The sequence below is a fragment of the Momordica charantia genome (assembly GCF_013281855.1).
Source record: "Momordica charantia cultivar OHB3-1 chromosome 8 unlocalized genomic scaffold, Mcharantia_2.0 BLBB01000008.1, whole genome shotgun sequence".
Taxonomy (NCBI): domain Eukaryota; kingdom Viridiplantae; phylum Streptophyta; class Magnoliopsida; order Cucurbitales; family Cucurbitaceae; genus Momordica; species Momordica charantia.
Genome location: NW_028275166.1, coordinates 20,559,755 through 20,581,264, shown reverse-complemented (window position 1 = coordinate 20,581,264; position 21,510 = coordinate 20,559,755). Strand labels below are relative to the sequence as shown.

General features: G+C 34.7%; 1 protein-coding gene across 4 annotated transcripts; it reads right to left on the bottom strand.

Annotated features, from left to right (window-relative positions):
• Positions 1-1,314: 1,314 nt before the first annotated feature.
• Positions 1,315-19,754, bottom strand: EMB2004 (RNI-like superfamily protein). 4 transcript variants are annotated; one of them, XM_022301679.2, is made up of 18 exons: positions 19,596-19,754; positions 19,216-19,492; positions 18,767-18,979; positions 18,275-18,333; positions 17,952-18,089; positions 14,797-14,871; positions 14,584-14,667; positions 14,420-14,481; positions 11,982-12,051; positions 5,266-5,341; positions 5,053-5,183; positions 2,648-2,707; positions 2,473-2,547; positions 2,271-2,375; positions 2,067-2,162; positions 1,887-1,967; positions 1,697-1,798; positions 1,315-1,614 (listed from the first exon to the last, which is right to left on the bottom strand). In XM_022301679.2, exons 1-18 carry the CDS (start codon positions 19,635-19,637, stop codon positions 1,546-1,548), a joined length of 1,815 nt encoding a protein of 604 aa, XP_022157371.1. In that variant the 5' UTR covers positions 19,638-19,754; the 3' UTR covers positions 1,315-1,545. The 4 variants fall into 4 exon arrangements, with proteins under 4 accessions (XP_022157371.1, XP_087983494.1, XP_087983492.1 ...); XM_088127368.1 differs by lacking the exon at positions 19,596-19,754 and having other exon boundaries at positions 18,767-18,986; positions 19,216-19,358; XM_088127366.1 differs by lacking the exons at positions 5,053-5,183; positions 5,266-5,341.
• Between the last annotated feature and the right edge of the window lie 1,756 nt (positions 19,755-21,510).

The window sequence follows — 21,510 nt, the reverse complement described above, 5'->3', positions numbered from 1 at the left end:
TTTTACTACTTGTAAAAGCAAATATTAGTCCAAATTATTGATTTATTATTAACTTCGTATTAGGCCAACATACACACTTAATATTATGGGCGAGACATTTGGTTGACTCTAATTAATCTTATATATTTTCATATCATAGGTTGACATCAACCAAATCGAATTTTGGAGTAATTTGAACCGAAACAAAATGTGCTATCATATTTTGTTACAAACACATAATTGCATCACATGAACTTAAAAGGTAAATATGATCATGATTGATGTCAGCAGCATACAAACTAAGTATGATCGTCAACAACATACAATATATATCACTATCTTGTTAACACATGATCATTGTAACTTCGATGATATAAATAAATTGATTGATTGTCACATGATTATCTATCTTAGTACAATATAATCGTGAGAAAGTATATCTCCAACCAAGAGGTTGTGAGGTCAATCTTTTAATCTCATGGACTGATCGCATGTTAACAGTACTTTACTTAAATTGGCTAGTTATACTATTAAATTTAAATTACATATATTCTTACATTTTTTTTAATTACTCAATATATTTGTTAGACAACTATATGTGATAGTATATTCAAGATACATATGAGATTATTCAAAACACCAATATACCAATTGTTAATATTATTACTAGCTCCGATAGGAGACACGCTCATTCTAGGCCTTAACGACTAACCGAAGATATTTCAGATTCAGATTTGATCTCCTATAGTTGACGATCTACAAGTTCAGACAGATATTACATCGAGTTCAATTCATCACTAAATTATTAGGCACCTGACTCATTACCACCTGTTACCTACATATTTAGCCTATTTGGCTGAATTTTGATCTACTTTTAAATCGTGTTATATTTATTAAAACCCCTTTTTAGAGGTGCAGTAAAAGCAGCCCCTATTTGAGGACAAAAGCAAGACACCTCTAAAACCTAAGCAAACTTTAAACGTTTCTCATCTAATAATATGAACTTGCACTCCCCAGAATTTGGATTAGAAACCAAATAAACAATCTTAATCCTTCAATGCATGAGAATAATCTATGTTCATGTTGATGCCTCATCATCTCTCACTTGAATCACTTGTATGAATAAGCCAAAAATCAAAAAATGTTAAAGCATTATGATTTTTTAAATAACTATGAATTTTTAGTCAGTCAAAATCAATTTTAAAAATATTTCAATAGTTTTATGACTGCATAATCAAAAATAATATTGAAAGTTCTAAAAACACTTTTGAAAGCACTTGAAAGAAAACTCTTTTAAATGCGATTTACTTGTAAACACTACTCTTAGAAGTCATCTCAAAGACAACAAAGATTCTCTTATTAGTACCTTTTCTCGAAAATTCGAACCAATAAAAGAATAGATCAAAAATTATGATACAATTTTCTATTCCCTCTCTAAGTCAAAATTTCATTGCTAGTCCCTCACTGAAGAAATTAAGTAGAACTTTGGGGTGGAATTCAAATCAATACTTGGTTGAGCAAAATGCATCTTCAAAATCCATTCATCGAAAGGAAGTAGATCGCGTTCTAGTAAGAGATACTAACTTCCTTTTCACACATCTCATGGACATGATCTCTGGCATCTGTTAAAGCACTCTGCAATGAGATCAAAATAAACCTCATTAAGAACAAAAAATCATATTATTAGATGAGGATGAAGAAGAGGTGATAATACAACCTGTCCAAATTTGGTTAGGAAGTTATTGGCAAGATTCAAGGATGTAACTGCTATGTCCTCGTTCGCTTTGAGTGCTTGAGCAATGGCAAAAGCACCCGGATCCTGCATTAAAAATTAGAACGAGAATAACAATGTGAAACTGGATTATTGATGTCGAGACGGAAAACACACAAGGTCCAGAAGCACATACCCTTATTTCATTGAAACCTAAATCCAGTGAAGTCAAAGCTTCATTAACCACTTTCAAGCTGCGAGCAAGGCAAATTGCACCCTGCAATTAAACGGTGGCAAAATAAACAAAAAGTTCTAATATCAGATGAGTAGCTCCATTTCTATTAATGAACTCGATATTACATGTACGGCTACAAACCTCGTCCCGCAGTCCATTGCCCCGTAAATCCAAGACAGATATGGTAGTATTATATTTCAGAGTTTCCGCAACAAATTCAGCACCCTTTGGTCCTATCTGCAGACCATTTTCTGTAATAAATTAGACGAGACTTTTCTTTTTTTCCTTTTTTTTTTTCCTTTTTACTGGTTATATTATAAAACCAACCAGAGTCACATCCTTCACCTTACACCAACCAAGCTTGAGGTTTTTAACATTTCCATGGAACTTCAGCACCTCGGATAAAGCCTTCACTCCTTCTGGTCCAATGGGATTATAGGCAACTTCCAACTGTTAAGTGAGTGTGTGAGAGAGAGGAAGTTATTAAGTATTTCCTGTATCACAAAAACGATAGAAGTTAAACATTCTTAAACAGTAGATGGCTCACTGTTGTGATGGCATCGTTGTCCTTCAATGCTTGTGCAATCTCAGTAATACCCTCGGCATGTATGTTATTCCCTCCCTGTAAAGAAACCCCACAAAAAAAAGTCATTCATCTTTAATTTATAGTTAGGCAAGAGAAGATGAAACGTGAAAATATACAGAAAATCATGGCCCCTCACCACGTCTAAAGTTTTTATTGTCCGATTTTGCTTTAGAGCATCTGCAATCTTTTCAGCACCCTGGAAGATAAAAGATTTATCTCTGCTAAAGTTTGCAAATAATTTAATAAATCCAATACCTCTGCAGAATATACATATATATACTAAAATTATAATTTGGAATTTTGAACTTGTGTACACTAAAATTTCCTACTATTTTCTCTTTTCTTGATCTCAATAATTTATTGTTGTTAGTTGCTACTTTACTTTATACAATTGAAATTATTAGCATTGCTACTTTTGTTTCAATAAATTATAAAGTCAAAATGGAAATTTATTTATTAATATATTTGAATTCTTAGACTCGTGCTCTATGAACTGATCAAGTATTTAACAACTTGATTTCAAAATTATTGTGTTTGTTTCACAAGTTTACTGAACTGAAGATGGTGAGTTTAATTTCAAAATTTCCCTAAGAACTGATTACAATGTTAGAATAGTTTCTAAATTCTTTAAAGAGAGCACACCAAGAAGCTGCAAATGAAAATAATATTTTGGTTAATGATGAGTTTAATTTTGCAATCCTAAGTGAAAGTGTCTATGAGGAAAAAAAAAATGTCAAATGGTTTTTTGCTTTCTTAAAAAAATAAAAAAATAAAAATTTTCAATTCAATAGATGATATGAAATTACAAAAATGGAAAGGAAGTCAAGCTTGAGCTCTCTTTCACTTGGCAGAGAGGACATCTAAATAGTTTCTAAGGTGTCACAAGTTTGTTCTAAGCCATTCAAGGTTTTGTTGCTCCTCTTCAGCCAAAGAGAATCTATTTAGAAATAAGCAGCTAAGAAAAGTATGACCTTGTGATTTTGCCCCTTCCTTGCACAAGGGAAGAGCACCTTTTCTGTATCAAAATAGGAGATGTTTATACTCATGACTAAATTCTAAAATGTAAGAAGTTTACTTGTTTAGGGTATCTGGCATGCCAAATGATTGTGTGTGAAGGGGGGCAAGAAGAAGCATATTTGTTTTGCCAAAGGCATGTAGAAGCATCAATGTACCGGTTTTTTACAATAAACTTACTCAAGGCTCGTCCTATGGCCTTATTAAGGTAACTGACTAGGGAAGCAACTCTTTATCTACAAGTCACCTACAATGATACGGTCCTTTTCTCATCTCTTCATAAGTATTACATCAACAATCTATTTAATACTATGAAGATCTTTAAGCATCAAATCACAACATCAACTATGGCAAATCTGAGATCACGGGAATCATTGTTGAGAATTACTCCCAGAAGTATGAGTTCAAACCCCGTGATGGCCACCTACCTAGGAATTAATTTCCAATATGTTTCTTTGGCAACCAAATATAGTAGGATCAGACAGTTGTCTCGTGAGATTAGTGGATGTACTTGCAAGCTAGCCTGGACACTCACGGATATCAAAAAAAAAATCTCTCCCGAGGGTGCATTGCTTTAAGTTTTGGTTGCAAGTCAGTAACTAGCTCAACTACTGTTAGGGCTTCCTCTTAATGGCAATTATTGCATTTCTTCGCTTTTGGGCTCCAATAACTGAAAAAATTGATAGTAAGCTACAAAGATGGAAAATTCACACATATCAAAAAAGGCCGCCTCCCTATTATTCAAGCTACTCTCAAATCTCCCCCATTTATTAAATATTCGTTTTCTATGCATTTCAAAGTTATGTTGAGAAGCTTCTCAAGGGCTTTTGGCAGAAGTCATTTGTCATTGGAGGAAAGTAGACTCACTATTGAATGGGGATTTCTGGTGGAAAAAAGAGTCCTTCGGGGGAATGTCATTCTTTCTAAGTCCGGCTCCACCAACTTTAACTCTTGGTAAGGAAATTATCCAATACAATCCTAGGCCCTTGGAAGTCTATTATCAAACATAAGGAGCTTATTTTATCAAGAATGAAGAAATCAGTGAGCAAGGATTGTCCCCACCAGCTTTCGGTGATGATAGAAGATAGTTCCAAGGCTATACAACCTCTCTAGCTGGAAACATGCATCGATAAAAAGTTTTTGTAATTCAGCCTCACACCACAAACTTGTGATCTAGGTTTTAGAAAGCTTTTCACGAATATCGAAATTCAGAAGCTCTAATTGATTTGTTCTCTATGGTTCATCTCACAGATGGACAGACAGATGGCAGTGGCTTCCAGATGCATTGGGATCTTCCTCTATTTGATCCCTCTTCATGGTTTTTTTTTTCTTTTGCTTTGATTGAGAGTAGTTTAAGAAGCATCATGTTATTCTGGGCATGAAAATCAAGCTTTTACACTTTATGCTATTCATGTAACTTCCTCTAGGGGAAAAAACCAAAATCCTCTAAATTCAACAATTTAACAGAATCCTTAAATCTTATATAACTTCAATACTTAGACCAATTTTAGAAGCCATGCCCATTACCTCATCACCAATATCATTCATGAACAAATTCAATAATACCAAGCTCTTAGTTCTCTTAATGTATTCAGCAACATGAAAGACACCTTTGGCAGTGATTGAGTTGTTTCCAATGTCAAGAAGTGAAAGTTTTCCTACACAGGAAGTAAGAACGTTAGTGAATAGCAAATGCATAAAGAATGTTAACAGGAAGACCTCGTATGTCATATGACATACCTTTACGTGAAGATAAACCTGAAATTAAAGCACGCACCCCCTCATCGCCAATTGAATTTCCATTCATGTGAAGTTCCTATCAATTAAGAAAAAAAAAATTATAAAAATTATCCATATATGTCAGTTCCATGTTTCCAAGTTATGTAATATCATATGGCACAAATTCTTCTCGAAGCCAAGGACTGACTTGAGTCATTAGCTTCATTGAGGTGTGGTCAAAATATATGATAAAGGCTAAAACATTGTCTATCCCTGATCGTAGGATGAAACTTGAAAAATAGTCCTAAAGTAATTGGATCTCTAAAGATGCACAGAAAGCAATTAGTTCCCTCAAAGAATGAAGGTTGTTCTTGTATGGATTGTTTTCAGCCTAGCTGCTCGGTACTTGAACCCATGATTGAACCAACCTCATAGACAACAGCAAGGTGTCAGCAATCATACCAGTCGTTTTGTCACAACCCAACTCAATCCACATGAAGCATGCCATTATTTGGGCACGACCAACTCAGGACCCTGTTAGACAAGTAGTCACATCTTTGCCTCCCATTCAGCCAACTAGGTCAGCCAATCATAGGATCTCATCTTTCAAGGCACAGCTCTATTGCTTGCATAATCGAAGACGAGATCCTCACTCATAACTCATCTCATACCTTATTCCTTATTGGACACAAACTTTTATTCATGGAAATACCATACTTATATAGATGCCCTAGGTATACACTTCGGCTCCTCATAGCTAACCTCTACTCAATTCTCCTTTTTAAAAATGGAAATAAATTCATGGAACTAGAAATCAATACTGTTAAGGATGAATAAACCACCACTTAACCCAAAAGCTTAAGCTTATGGGTTGGGTAAATTTAATTCATTTATATGGATTCTCAACATTACCCCTCACTTGTGGGTTTGGATAATTGACAAGGCCCAACAAGTGGAAATCATAATAAATGGGGAGGAAACAAACAATAATGTAGGGTTCGAACACAGAGCTTCCCTCTCTGATACCATGTTAAGGATGAATAAACCATCACTCAACCCAAAAGCTTAAGCTTATGAGTTGGGTAAATTTAATTCATTTATATGGATTCTCAACAAATACCAAGAAAAAGAAAATGCTAATACTTCAAAAGTCCCCCTTAACACGACCTAAATGTAGCTATCTATAGCGTTACAAGATAATATATATTACAAGAAAATTCTAAATTACCTAGTTAACAATATAATAAAAGCAATTAACAAAAACTAACAATTTACGTAAATTAATAAAAGCAATTAACAAAAACTAACAATTTAACTAAATTAATTAACGGAATAAAATATAAATTTGGCGACTAGCTAGCCCTCACTAAGTCATCCTTCATCAAAGCTGTTAGCTTGGTCCAATCTCCATGCAAATTCCTTACTCTAAACTTCGACCATTATGACATATAGGTGACCATCTCAATCAAACTTTTCACTCTAGATAGCTGATGTTCATGGCAAGCATCTCATTTCCCCATGGTGCCCAATTATATTATTATTTTATTTTTTTTTTTTGTTGATAACTTGGAGTCGGAGCTTTGCTCCCTATACCAAGGTGCCCACCCGCTTGAATATTAGAATCCTATAAGTTTTCCTACCTCCAAATATTATAGGGTCGGGCAAATTATTATGTAAGGTTAGTGGGGGTGCACATAAATGGGCTGAAATACTTCCAATATCACATAGAAAGGTAAAAATTAAAACTTCATGACAAGCATCTTGAGTCAAGGTCAAGACATGATACATCGTCTTGTCTTTGTCTCTAGTTTAGGGAGCACCTCTCTCCTTGTTCGGTTGGCTCAAGGGACGATGCATCCACCCTCACAAATGGTTAGTCACACCTCTTCAAAGTCCATAAAGGAGAGACGCACAAAGACTACACACCAAGTGATTAAACTATAGGTTTTGGTGGTCAATTGTAATGATCACACCATCAAACAGGAACAGCTTTTGCCCCTTTCTTAGCCCAGATGCCTTCTGATCCTTCGCTAGAATTACCTACTAAGAACGAAAAAGTCACGCAACCAAGCAAAAAAGACCTCATGCTGGAGGAAGTTTACCAAGCCCCCATAACAATTCAATAATTGATTGAGAAAGCTCAAAACAAAGCCTAGGGAAGTATGGACAACGGCCAGGGCAAGAAGAACAAAGGCAGGGTAGATCACATCTATGGTAGATAAGGTCGTGAGTAGACATAACATATCTCTATGGCCAATGAGATGCGTTCAATGCAAAGATTTGATACCCGGCTTGTAGCCCTTGTGAGTGGTTCCATATTTGGCGGCTATGATCTTTCTCCACAGGGCATCCTTTTCTTCCTAAAATCTCCAGTTTGCTAACAATGCTTGGTTTTCTATGTTTCAAACAGAAGATCCTGAGGCACCCGTCCTCAATGGGGAGGGACCAGCACCATCGACCCTCTTCATAGGGAGGGATCATTTTCTATGTTTCAATTGAACCCACCGTGCAGTAGCACAGTTCTTGAACTTAAGCCACCAACTTTACCTCTTAGGTGAGTATATGCAAACAAAGAATGTTTCACTGCCTTTAATTAGTCTAAGGATTCCTCAATATTGGTCATTCATCACAAGTAAGAGAGCTTGGCCTTAGGTCTGAAATCTGACCTCTAGAGTTGGTACGTACACAGACTATTTTGATGATCTGCATGGTGTAGTTACTATCTTTTGGTAGAAATAAGTGGTGATCTTCATTTTCTGAATTTTCAAAGTTGCTTCAAACCTTGGAGCCATTGTGGGTCTTCTGGGGGGAAATGTTAAACATTCGCCTTGCTCTCAGAAGTCCTTCCGTACTTTTCTCTAATTGGAGGATAAACATACTTTCTCTCCTTTAACCAGACTGTGAACATACCTCCCATTAGTTCTTAGTTCAAACTCATTCTCAATTTGTTGAACCAAAGCTTTTGATTTTTAATTCACAGAATAGATTTCAGCCCCCAAGCCCATGATGGCATGCTCCACTGTGGCTATTCCATCGGGTATTCATCAATCAAAACTAATTGTTGCCGTATTTGGAGCAAAGCAACACCAACCACATTGGAATCTTGCCGATAGGTGCTAGCCATTCATAGGATTCTGATACCAAACTTCATGCACTAGAGAAGAATCAATCTGAAATTTATTGCTTCTTAATACACAAGGGGAAGAGCCTTTAAATAGGTTTTAGATAACTTGTACATGCTGACAACAATGGGTTATACCAGTTTTTGTTAACGAGAAACAACACTTTCATTGAGAATAATGAAAAAAGATACAAAAAGAACAAAGAACAAAAGAGAGGCTACAAAAAGGGCCTTCAAAAAACACAGCCCAAAGAGAGGTAGTCCTCTAAAGAAAAGAACTCCAATCCAAAAGAATGAGACCTAACGGATAATTACAAAAGGCCTTAGAAACTAAACCCCATAACGAAGTATTATATGACATAATCCACAGATTTCTCCGCCCCTAAACAATCTATGATTCCTTTCCAATTCCAGCCAAATACCCCACAAAGAACCCAGAAAACAGGTCTGTCGCAAAAAGCACCCCTATCACGAAAGGGAGGGTATAACAGCACCTCCTCCAACATTCCCCTACACTCCCTAGCACGGACCCAAGACATCCTAAAACACATAAAGAAACGACGCCATAAGTCCTATGCAAACTGACAATTTCACAACAAATGTTCAAGGTCTTCCAAAGTGTTCCCGCAAAGAACACACCACTGCAGGCCCAAACAAAAGGAAGAAAACCTCTAGATTCGATCCAAGGTATTAACTTTCCCGAGTAAGACTTGCCACCCAAAGAACTTGATCTTCTTCGGAATTTTAATCTTCCAAAGAGAAGTAAACCAAAGGGTCGAAGGGAGAGAAGAAGACGGGAAGTTCAACATATGGAAATAGGAACTACGAGAGAAATCGTTCGAAGGGTTGGGGTCCAGACTCTCACGTCTTCCCTCCCAGGAAAGAGACGCACCGCAGACAACAAGTTAAGTAAAAGAGACACCTCTAAATGACTAACGAAAACCTCTAAATGGGTTATACTAGTTAAACCAGTAATGACTAACGAAAACCATATAATAAAAGTCATAAGGACTGTAACCAACTCGTGATAGTACATCAGGCACAGACCCACTAATCCATCTTCTCCACAAGACACCAAACCCCTTGACTTCAAGAGTCCCATCAAGAAAATCCCAGTCAGACTTTGTAATAAGCTTTCTTAATATCCACCATAAGGATAAACCAGTTTTTCTTCTTTTACCAACACCCTCTGCAACTTTAAAGTCTTTAATGGATATTAAGATGGGTCTATGATATGTCTATGAAACTACAAAGTCGTGAGAAGAAGAAACAGTAGCAAGGACAATTCTCAACCCTGCAGCCAAGACTTTAGCAAGATCCTTGTAAACACTAGTTGTTATGCTGATAGATTTGACTCAGAGAATTCAATTACATTAGGACGCTTGGGTACAAGACCAATATGCTGTTGTGTGGGCATAAGAATTGACTAGCCCATTTTCATAAGTTTTGTTGAAAATATCAAGACAACCAAATTTAAAAAGTATTTCGTCCCTTTTTAAAGAGCTACACATTTAATCCCATTAGGGCCAAGAGCTTTGTTAAGCCCCTAAATCATTCACCACTGTGAATGTCTTCTTTAGAAAAAGGGACCTCAAGCTGATCACGGGCAATCTAAGAGATAGGACTCCAAAAATCTATTCGAATGAAACCGTCTAAGGTCATTTAGTAAATAAAAGTGAGGAAAGCAACGTATTCAGCCTTTATCTCCACATGAATAATTAAGCTGACACCTCATTAAAAACTTTGGGAATGAAAGAAATCTTTTGTATGGCCAAAGCATAGAACCCCCATTCCATCCACCACAACTCCAGACTTTGAAGCAGACCTGTAAGGAAATTTCTCAACAATTTCTCAGCTTCAGTAAAACTCCTAACCTCCTCTTGCGAGTCAAGTTCGCCAAATATTAGTACCAAGCCTGCTTCTCAGAGTAGATGTCACCCATAACATAAAGATTGTTATTCCGTATCTTGAGGATGCCTTTAATCTTTTAGCTTTTGAATGAAAGAGAAACCCGATTACCTTCTGGAAGGAACTGCTTTTCATCAAGAATCACACAAAGAAAGTGTGTGTGAGAAAACCAAACATTTTCAGACCTAAAAGGAGTATGGCCCCAAAACAGTCCCGGTTTCAAGCAGTAATGGAAAATGATTTGAAGTTGACAGAGGCAACCTTTCCATGCGAGAATTTTTATACTCATCTAACCAAGATGGTAATATATACACCCACCACCAGATGAGTTTTTACAGAGCCATAAAATCACCCAGCAGTTGATGAGAGCATTAAAAAGATGTGCCTAGCATCTTTAGTAATGCTTTGGAGCATTATTTTATCATCAGCAACAGATACACACATAAGAAAGCAAATGTAGCATGTGCTTGTGTTCCTAGATAAGTTAAAATATTATTTGAACCTTCCCCAATTTAGGATTGTTGGGTGGGAGAAAAGCCTCACTGTGCTTTGTTTCCACATTTGTATCAGCTTTCAAAGAAGAAAGAAGTTGCATTAAGTGGCATGTGTCATGCCTTCCTTGAGTTCTTCTCATTCCCTTTCTCTGAGTTTCCATCATCCTTTGTCAAATAGGAAGACGACAGAAATGGCAGCTCTCCTTTCACTCTTGGTAACTCTCAATTGTGTTCGAGGAGGAGGGACATCCATTCACAGACCCCAATCCTTCAAGGAGTTTCTCGTGTAGCTTAGTGTTCCAAATCTTATGTGCCCTTCGTCCTCTCATGATGCTCTTTTTTCCCCAAGAAGGTTAAATTCTTTACATGGCAAGTCTTGCTCAGGAAAGTTAACACCTTAGATCATGTTCAAAGGCTCTTTTGTTCTGGGCCCGAAAATAGTGCTGTTTGTGCAAGCATGCTCGTCATGACCATATCTTGTGGAGTTGTCCATATTTCTCAGGCTTTATGGAATCGTTTTGTGGAGACTTTTGGGATTTCGGGATTGTTGTGCTATGATGGAGGAGGTTCTTGTGAATCATCTCTTTTGAGACAAGGGACTTATTTTGTGGCACACATGTTTTTGCTATCTTATGGGGTATTTGGTTTGAGAGGAATGGTAGAATGTTTAGAGTGGTGGAGAGGACTTGGAAAGAGGTTTGGGATGTGGTTAGATTCAACTCTTTCCTTTAGGTAATCGTCTCTAAGCTACTTTGTAATTATAAGTTAGGCCTTATTCATTTGGATTGGAGTCCTTTTATACCTAGTTAGTTTTAAGGACTCCTTCATGAGGCTGGTTTTTTTGTATCCCTTGTTTTTTTTTCATGTTTTTTAATGAAAGTTTGGTTTCTCATATAAAAAAAAAATAGTAAAAATATTGACAAAGGCAATACCAACTAATACCCATAATAGTTATCTTTTCCTCTATCAATGAAAAGTTGTTTCTGTTGAAAAAAATAATCAAGGAAATACCAGAAAAGCTTGAATGCTAAAGAAGTGAATATAGGGGAGTAAAGCTTCAACTCCCAATTAAAAAAGGAAAAAGAAAAAAAGTGAGTAGGATTTTTTGTCCTTAATAGGAGAATTGTAGCTTGTAATAATTGCTCTGAAGTTAACACAATTGATAAGATTCCTGATACGGAAACAACATAGAAGATGAACTAGACAAGATGTACCCTCAAAGATTTGTTCCCTTCAAGTCCTTTAGCCAAAGCATTAGCTCCCAGAGCACCACCATAATTGCCACTTACAAAAGAGAATCTTAGATTAGCTTCAAAAGGGAAAATGGAAGGTGGATATGGCACTAAATACATGTACCATAACGGCAGCAAAAGAAGATATACACTGGGGAATTTTAGGTATGTAAAATTTTACATGCCTGTGCTTGAAAACTTTTAAGTTACCCTTTCTTTTACAATATATTTTATGAAAAGTTAATAATTTGTTACACTTAATTACCTCACTTTCTGGCTGGTTAGATAGTTTAGATAATTATATCATTAAATAAGTAAATCATTTAATTAATACTGACAACAAAAATTATATCACAGTGAAATAATATACCTTATATAACTTAAGAATATTTATATATAATTTCAAAAACATAAGTCTTACATTTTACAACTTAATTGACCACTTTAATTGATTTTATGCATATTATAATTTAAATAATTAATAAATAATGAATAACTAATATTTTGAATTGATAACATTAGAAGTTATATCTGAAACGTATAATTATATACCTTTTTTTTCTTTAATCAAGTTATGAAAATAAATCTTATTTTAATACTTGAGAGTGAAATATTAAATATGCTGTTTAAATACCAAAAGATTAAATCAATGTTTTAAAAGGCTTACGAAGCTCTCCTCAAGGCAAGGCTCTAACTTTTAGCCTCGAGACTTGCACCTTCTTTGGACCACGCGGTCCACGCCTCTATGAAGACACCCTAAGGCTCAAGTCTTTATGACTCGTTTAATGATTAGGATAATAATATGACTCGTTTAATGATTAAAATATATAAAAGTTTCTTTTGTGTATGAAACACTAATTATGGAGTAGTAACAATATTCAATCTTTTACTACTTTTACTACCAAAACTTTAAAAACATTGAAGATAAAAATTTATAAAATAAGTCAATCCTATAAGTGATAATAGTAGTGATATTAAGGATGTCCTTTTGGAATTTTTATAATAAGTGGCAATTGACACGGGTGATTTTTTTGATAATTTTATATAACTATTATGTTTACCATAATTTTATATAACTATTATGTTTACCAATACTTGATCACACAAATTTAGGATTTGTATAATATTCTTAATTAAAATCAAGGTTTATGCATCATATAGCCTCGAGACTAGCATCTTGCCTCTTCAAGAGGAAAAACCTCAAGGCTAGCTTTAGCCTTTTAAAACGCTGGATTAAATAGATAAACAAAAGTTGAATATAATTATAAAAAGCCAAAACAATTAATACCATGTAGATAGTAAAAGTTGATCAAATATTTTGTACTTCTAGCTGTACAAGTATCATTACCTTCATAAACAAATGTTTTCAAATTGCAAGAAATGATTAAATATTATTATTAAATACTCCAAATTTAATTTATTCAAATAATTAGAAAATTTTATTTAACTGTCTTTTGATTTTTTTCCTTAAGTCTCAAGATTTTATTACTATATTTATTTTTGTTGTAGGAATCAATATTCATTAATAAAAATTAAGTAATTGTTCTAGTATGTTTAAATCTTAATAAAATTACAATTGTCTATATTTTTTCATAAACATTAATCTTTGTTAAAATCTTAATACAACTATTATTGCATTTATTCTTTTATAAACATCAATGCCTATTTAAATTGTAATAAAAGTATTTTAGTTTTATTAAAGTAAGTATCAATATTAACCAATGTTTTAAAAGGCTTGCGAAGGCGCTAACTTTCTCGAGACTTACACCTTCTTTGAACCATAAGAGTCTTACGCTTCTTTGAAGACGTATTGAGGCTTAAAGTCTTTACGCCTCGTGTAATGATTAGAATAATATTATTAATTTGCCCAATTCTTAAAAAATATAAAGGTTTCTTTGCGTATGGAATGGATTGTAGGAGTGATAACAATTCAACCTATTACTACTTTTACTGCCTAGACTTAAAAACATTGGAGACAAATTTTATAGAATAAGACACTCCTATTAGTGATAATTGTAGTGATATTGAGGATGTTCTTCTAGGATTTTTATTTAAGTGGCAATTAACAGGTGAATTTTTTTTATACTTTATATAACTATTATGTTTAGCAATACTTATCATTCAAATTTTCGAAATTTTTTTAATTAAAATTAAGGCTTACACTTCATACCACCTCGAGGCTTACGCCTCGCCACTTCAAGAGGAGGAAAAGCTCGAGGCCGCCTTTAGCCTTTTAAAACATTGATATTAACTATTAATAGCCATATTAAAATTAATACGAAAAATATTAAGTTATATATTACAAAAATTAAAATAGGGGTAAAAATGGAAAATCAAAATGTTCTCTCATTAAGTCACTTTTTAGTATTTATTATACGTATAAACATAGCAACAGCAATGGAGGGTGATAGAATCCTCACTTAAGATGTATGTTCCGTATAGCGCTGTTTTCAAGAAGTGCTCCGCCAAGACTTGTAAATCCCTACCTCCATTATCCAAAAAGAACAAAAATAATCAATATTACTATCTAAAACCCACTTCTAGAAGAAGAGAAACCTTAAAGCATTCAAATTCAATGACTTACAGAATAATCAATCATATTATTATTAAGTTCGAGTGTGCACAAGCTTGCATTTTTCTTCAGCATCTCTGCAACAGCTTTTGCACCCTGCAAAGAACTTGATGATAAGATAAAAATTTTAAAATAAAAAGTAAAAAATAAAAATGCACCAAAAGGACTTTGATGGAACATGAATTTCTCCTACAGATGGAGCTTTTATGAAATTAGTCGGCTAACCTCATCTCCCAAGTCAGTACTGTTTAGCTGAAGCTTCTGAATACTAGCATTATTCACCAGCAAATCACACAGGCTCTGAAAACATTTGTAATTGCAATATTTAAGTCAACTGCACGAAGTACTGGCATTAATTCAATAGGCAAAAAGCCACAATTCATGCCCACATCAACAGGATAAGATTTATAAAAAAAATTAAATTAAATTAAAAAACTTTAAAAGCCTGATCTATAGACTAAGGTCGATGAATATTAATTCAGTTATGAAACAGGATACCCATTGAACCTCCCCGGACCATTATATTCTCTGTATTCTAGTCTTAATCAATACGCCCTAGGTTCAAAATCCTTGGGTAAACCTACCATGTGTTTGTATATCCATATCATGAAAAACAAGTTTCTGTTAACGTACATGGGATATCAAAATAACCTAGGACTATCCAGACTACCAAATATTATGATGAACTGATAGGACCAATTTAATACTTCATGATTACTGAGAGTGAGAGGTAAGTGGGGACAGAGATAACTTCACGACAGGGGGCATATTTTAAAACAGGAAAAAAAGTTATATATTAAAATTTATTTCTAATATTCTCCTTAATTTGCCCAACTTTAGTTTATTAATTTATTTTATTAGATTTTTTCCACCCTTAAGAAATTCCTTGACTCCTTGGATGACAATATACAGATATTGAAGACACCTTAAAAAGAAAACTAAACAAACACCAATAAATCTAATTTAAAATAACCGTATTCTCAAAACAAAAAACTAAACTAAAGAAGCATTGGTTTCCCTTTCCCACAAATAAAGCAATACAATACAATGTGAAAAGGCTTTCCAAGGAGTCGTAAATGTGTACTAAGCCACGACAGTCATCTCCCATCCAATAGAATGATATCCATACTTACGATAACTTTATGTCACAAAGTATACGCTCTAAAGGAAAGCACCACGACCGATTGGTCAGAAGAGCTAAGTTCTTCTATTAATTCCCCATGTCTAACCCACCCTCACAGCAGCTTGGACACAATCACTCACCTAACAATATGAGACCCACCATCTTCCCTCTTAACTCCTTCCTATAAAAAATTTCCTCGTGATCTTTTTCATAATGGAACAAACAATTTTAAGCGAGGATAGAAAATATAAATATAAATCCACTAAGGACCAATTGAGATAAAGCTTAACCTCTCACCCTTAGATAAAAAGTACCTACTTCCAATAGATAAATGCTTTTGACCTTTTCCACAACCAGATAGTTTCAAGATTATGAGTCAATGACCTTGCAGAAGCCCAAGTCAAGGGGAATGAAGAAACCTTACAGCCCGCCAAAGAGTTCAATTTTCAAGCTTACTAAGGTCTTAATTAAGATCAATGATTGAACATTTCTACCAATTAACACTAAGACCAGGGAGATAACCTTAAAACCAGTAAGTTTTGTTTCTAATCTCACAAAAAAAATCCTCCTTCTCACTACCGAATAAGATGCTAGTTAAGAGGTACTTCATCCCCCTACCAAAACAAACCCTTAGGCTAGATTCCTATGCATGCCCCTACATACCCCTAGGCACAAGTCTACTAAGAACATCCACCTTCAGAATCAAAAAGGGGAGAAAGGACCATCTCCCTGCCTATGTTCTTCCAGAGGCAAGTGTAAGGGTCATCTCCCTCCCTATTTCCTCAAGAGGCAAGTGTTCAAATCCCATCACGCCTCAATAAATCAACTATTGCAGCTTTGATAACAACTTGACGCATGACCCTTAGGGAGATTGTATCCTTTGAACAATTTTATTTCTTTTTATTAATCATTGAGAAGTTCGTATCTAGTTCAAAAAAGATAACAATTTTATGCACGACAAATGGCAACTTTTACGGGGATGACTTTGACAAATTTCAAGAGTTTTGGGGCTCTTAATGGGGTTTCCTGGCTATTTTTTTTCTTTTCTGATAACTAGGAGTCAGAGGTTAGCTCCCCTATATCCAAGGGCACCTGCACCCGCCCCAAGGCCCGGACTCGGGAGACATCAAGGATTTTTTATATTAAGCTCACCAGAAGGTTCAAACCTGAGTCCTCTCAGCCAATATGACTAAAAGACTCCAAATTCTTGCCAACTGGACTGCCCCTTGTTCCTAGCTATTGGGATCTGAAGTCAGATTTGCATCGAAAATAGGAAGAAAAGTACAAAGAAGATAGAACAAATTTATAGAAACCACTTCAGCATTTAGGAATCCACATGTGGTTTTACACTTGAATCCACAAGCCTTGACTCAATAAATCTTTGTTGGATAACATATGAAAATTGTATTTCTTACACTGGAAAAAGGTTGCAACAGTACTAAAAGGAAAACAGACCAACCTCAAATTGGGAATCTATTAAAATTAAAAAAGGACTTAAAAATCCAATAAGATTAGAATATCTAATAAGAAAGTAAAATTAGAAGACATTAGGGGCTTTTAAAGAATAAAATAATCCTAACAATTTGACAAATTTAAAAAAGAGAAAAAAAACAATAAAAGCATAGTGTTCCCTGCTGATTGTATATGCACGGGTATCTAAGCCTCAAATATACACCTTTCCTTGGACAGCTCATACCCGTGGCCTTCATCTTTGAACCAGACCTTTAACCATTTGGTGAGAGCTTTCAGAGTTTTCTTCCTTTAACCTAGTTAAATCTCCTTTCTCCTCACTCATGGACATAGGCTTATCAAATAAACTTCACTTATTCTCTGTGTTCTCTCAATCTTTTGCTTTCACCCATGGACACAGCCTTATCGTGGGCAAAAATGGGCTCATTGTTTGTTGGTAAGTACTTCCAAAGTGCTCCTCAATATTTTGTAGGTTAGCATCCAGTTTGGCTCCTTTCCTTGGGTTGCCATTTTTATAAGCCCAATTTTTTTGTCGACCCATCTTAGCTGGCCTTCTTTTTCTTGGCCCTTTTATATTCTTTCATTTTCTAATTGATATTATGAAAGATCAATTTCTTGATCAGAAAAAAAGTGTTCTGATATATTCTGGCATTGCCTTGGTCTATTCCTCTCCCCCTTTCTTTTTTTGTTTGCATTCAATATCAGACATATTAAAATACCCCAAAACATAAGATTAAGTGGTCAAAATGCTCATCAAATATTAATGGATAAAAGAAGTTATGACAACCTTTACACCTTCATCTCCAATTGGGTTCCCAGAAAGATCAAGGGTCTTTAAAACGATATTTGATTGAAGGACACCATCAAATGCTTTTATCCCTTCAGCTGTTATTCCATTTGCAGAAAAATTAACTTCCTCAACCGTCTGTAACAATAAAATAATGCAATTTAATAAAATATAAAACTAGCAACACTTCATTGCATAATGTTACATAAATTTTAAAAAAATAAATAGCTAAATAAATTAGCAATAATTCATGCCAATCATGCTCATTAGTTATACCACTAGGCATGTATTATAGAACCAGAAAAATGCATTAAATATTCTACCTGATTGTATCCTAAACTCTCAGCAAGAAAAAATAGGCCTTCATCTCCAAAGTTGCGTCCTGTCAAAAATAAGATTAAATCTCATATACTTCACAATTGGCAAGTGAATAAATTTTAAAACCTTCACAAATTAAGCATCAAAAATAAATTGATGCATCCGCATGCCTGAAAAAAGAAACATTAAACCCATGGGTAGTAAGCAATTTTCTCATCTATGGTTTTCAACTTCGTTTCTTGGAGAACTTCTAAACTCCAGTAATCCAATTATGAAAATTCCATATCCATTATGAGCGACTGATAATGAGAGTTGAAAAACCTAGTCCATATACTATAAGCACAGGATATTATGGCCAGTCAAGATGTAGTGAAGTCGGTAGGCAAGTTTAATTGGTATAGAGATTAATAAACTATATCCTAATGCTGCAGCGTTAAAGAAGATGTGGCACAACTGAAATTAATATATCACTTCTCTGTTAACCTTCAGGAGAATACCTGTCATGTCGACGCTTCTAAATGTCCGGAGTTCTTTTGCAAATTCATTAAGCTTCAATTTGGCATCTCGGTCAATCTTGGCAGTCAGATTTGGAAACAAATTTATACCAGCGCCAAAGGACCATGTAGCTCCTTGGGCGGGAGACTTGCTTTCCAAGGACGAAGACCTCTCTGACTTCGGAACCATGAGTTTCTCCACCAATTTCCATAAAACTGTGAGCTGAAAAACTTAAATTAATCTCCAATCTTCGCAAAAAGTCTTCTAATTCATTCCCAAACATAAACGGCAGCCGTGGAAGTTCCAAATCATGCTTCAAATTCATACATTATACTTATTAACAAAAAATTAAATATGCACTTCAATTAGAACGTGCTTAGTCGTAAGATAGGAAAAAGGATAGAGTATTCCTTACGCGTTGCAAAAGAAAACGAAAAGAGCAAAACCATACCGAACGTAACAACAACGAAGGCGCCGACAGGTAAAACAGACGAGGCAAGCTGCTTGACGGGGGCAATCAACGAGGAGCTCTCAGCTTGAGACTCCCTGTAAACTCTCCGAGAACTTGCAGGCCGCCTAGAGGCTCCCTCGGACCTCAACGTAGCCTTGAGCACCAAGGTTCTCAATCTAAAGCCTCTTCTCGGCGGCACAGTAACCGGAACCAGCGCACCATTGGCATGGTAGTCGGAGAAAGAACCGGGCCGTAGAGCATGAACTCGAAGAAAAATCTAGAGATGGAGCAAGAACAGTTGAAATTGCGAGTGCGAGGAATAAGAACTGAATTGGGTTGACTGATGAAAACAATGGGGGGAAAAAGGATTTGGGAGTTACCTTAGGATGAGAGGCGAGAGAGATTGTGGAAGTGAAGCCCATGAGTGCTGTGGAAGATGATGCGCATGGGGGACTGCGGGGTATCGGAGAGAGAGTGCTTTGGCTCTGCCCAGAGTCCTCCCCGGTTCTTCCAGTTCCCCCCAAGTTTTCTGATTATCTTTTACTTTTATATATTCTTTTTTTATTTCTACTTTTATATTTGTTAAAAGGATATGGAAGTCTATTAAATCTTTCACAGAAACATTATATAATTTTAAATATATATATCTATCATTAGCTATCAAAATTCAACGCATGGAGATGGGTGGTATTTTGTAAAAATTCAAAGCTAAAAGAGAGAAAAAATAATAATAATTGTCAATTTTTTAATAGCCGGAAATAGCAGGAAGATATCTCCTCATCGGTAATCATCTATACATTATTCTTTGTTAAATTATAAATTCACCTGTGAACTTCTAGTGTCATGTCTACTTCGTCTTTGAATTTTCTAATGCACATTTCAAGTCACTAAGGACCCTATTCACTTATTGGAAATCGAAACAAAATCAAAATTAGAAATTCATTCATGTTGTTTACTAAAACTGTCGGGGTTGACATAAAATCAAATATATAACAATTATTAGAATATCATTTTCTTATTTCTAATTAATTACAAATATGTTAACTTAAAAAAAACGTTTCAATATATACTTTTTTAATTAAATTAAAAATTCTAATAAATTTTAATTTATTTATTACTATTTCGTAAATATTTTTTATTATAATAATTATTTTAACAAATAATAAATAATTAAAATAAAATTATATCAACTATAAGATATCGATATAATTTTTATTAGAATAATCATCATTAATATAAAAATATTGTTAATTTTTATTGTTCTAACATTTAATAAATAATGAATTATATTTTAATAATTGTTGTTGCATTTTGATATCTATTAATAATCAAAATATGAGTTTCTTCTATTTGAATTGAGAATTTAAGATTTTAGAGGTTTTTACAAAAGTAGCCGGAACCCTTTATCCAAAATAAAGCAGTGAGAAACGAGCTAAATTTCTTCAAGCAGGCCCCATTCTTAGCTGTTGGTGCCTGCTTTAGCATTACGAAGAAATGAATTTGAAAAAGAAATGTTTTAAAAGTCTAATTAATTTCTATATTAAGTTAATAGTGGTAAAAATCTCATAAATAACTTTATAACTTCACTTTCAAAACACAACCTACAATTCATACTCTCTTCTATACTTTCTTCATTCTCTACTTTGCTATTTCAAGAGCAATTAGACAAAAGAGGGGTGTTCCTTGTTGTGGAGTTTTAAGCTCAACCTCTAGTTGCAAAATGGTTTAAGCTATACAATGTTTCAGTTGAGTTGTTGTATCTTGGAGGGGACAGGCCAGAGAATACATGCTGCACCGGTGGTTGATAAAGAAATAAACACCACAGAGGGTTTGAATCTGCTTAAAGAGAGCGAGATACCCGCACATCAACCTAATTGATTATGTATTTGTTTTTCAATATTTACTACAATTATCTATGTTATTTCTATTTCCCCCAACAATTTTAAGGAGATTCAACATCAATTTAAGAAGAATTGAGTCTACTATTGAGAAACCTAATGAGAATGTTGGAGATCTCAACAATTCATTTAGATTTAAGAGAGCACCCTTCAAGAGATGGAAGGGAAAAGTGTTGTTCTACCTTAATCTTTTCAAGGTGGCCTAATTCCTCACCGACAAGAACCCAAAGAAAATTAATAGCGTTGAAGAGTAACATCAGGAGAAAATCGACAAGTATGAGAAAGTTAAGTACAATTGTTGGTATTATGTTTTAAATTGTCTTGTTTATTTTTATGATTATTGTGATACTAATTTTACATCAGCCAATAAATTAAAATATTGAGTTTTGCAGAGTAT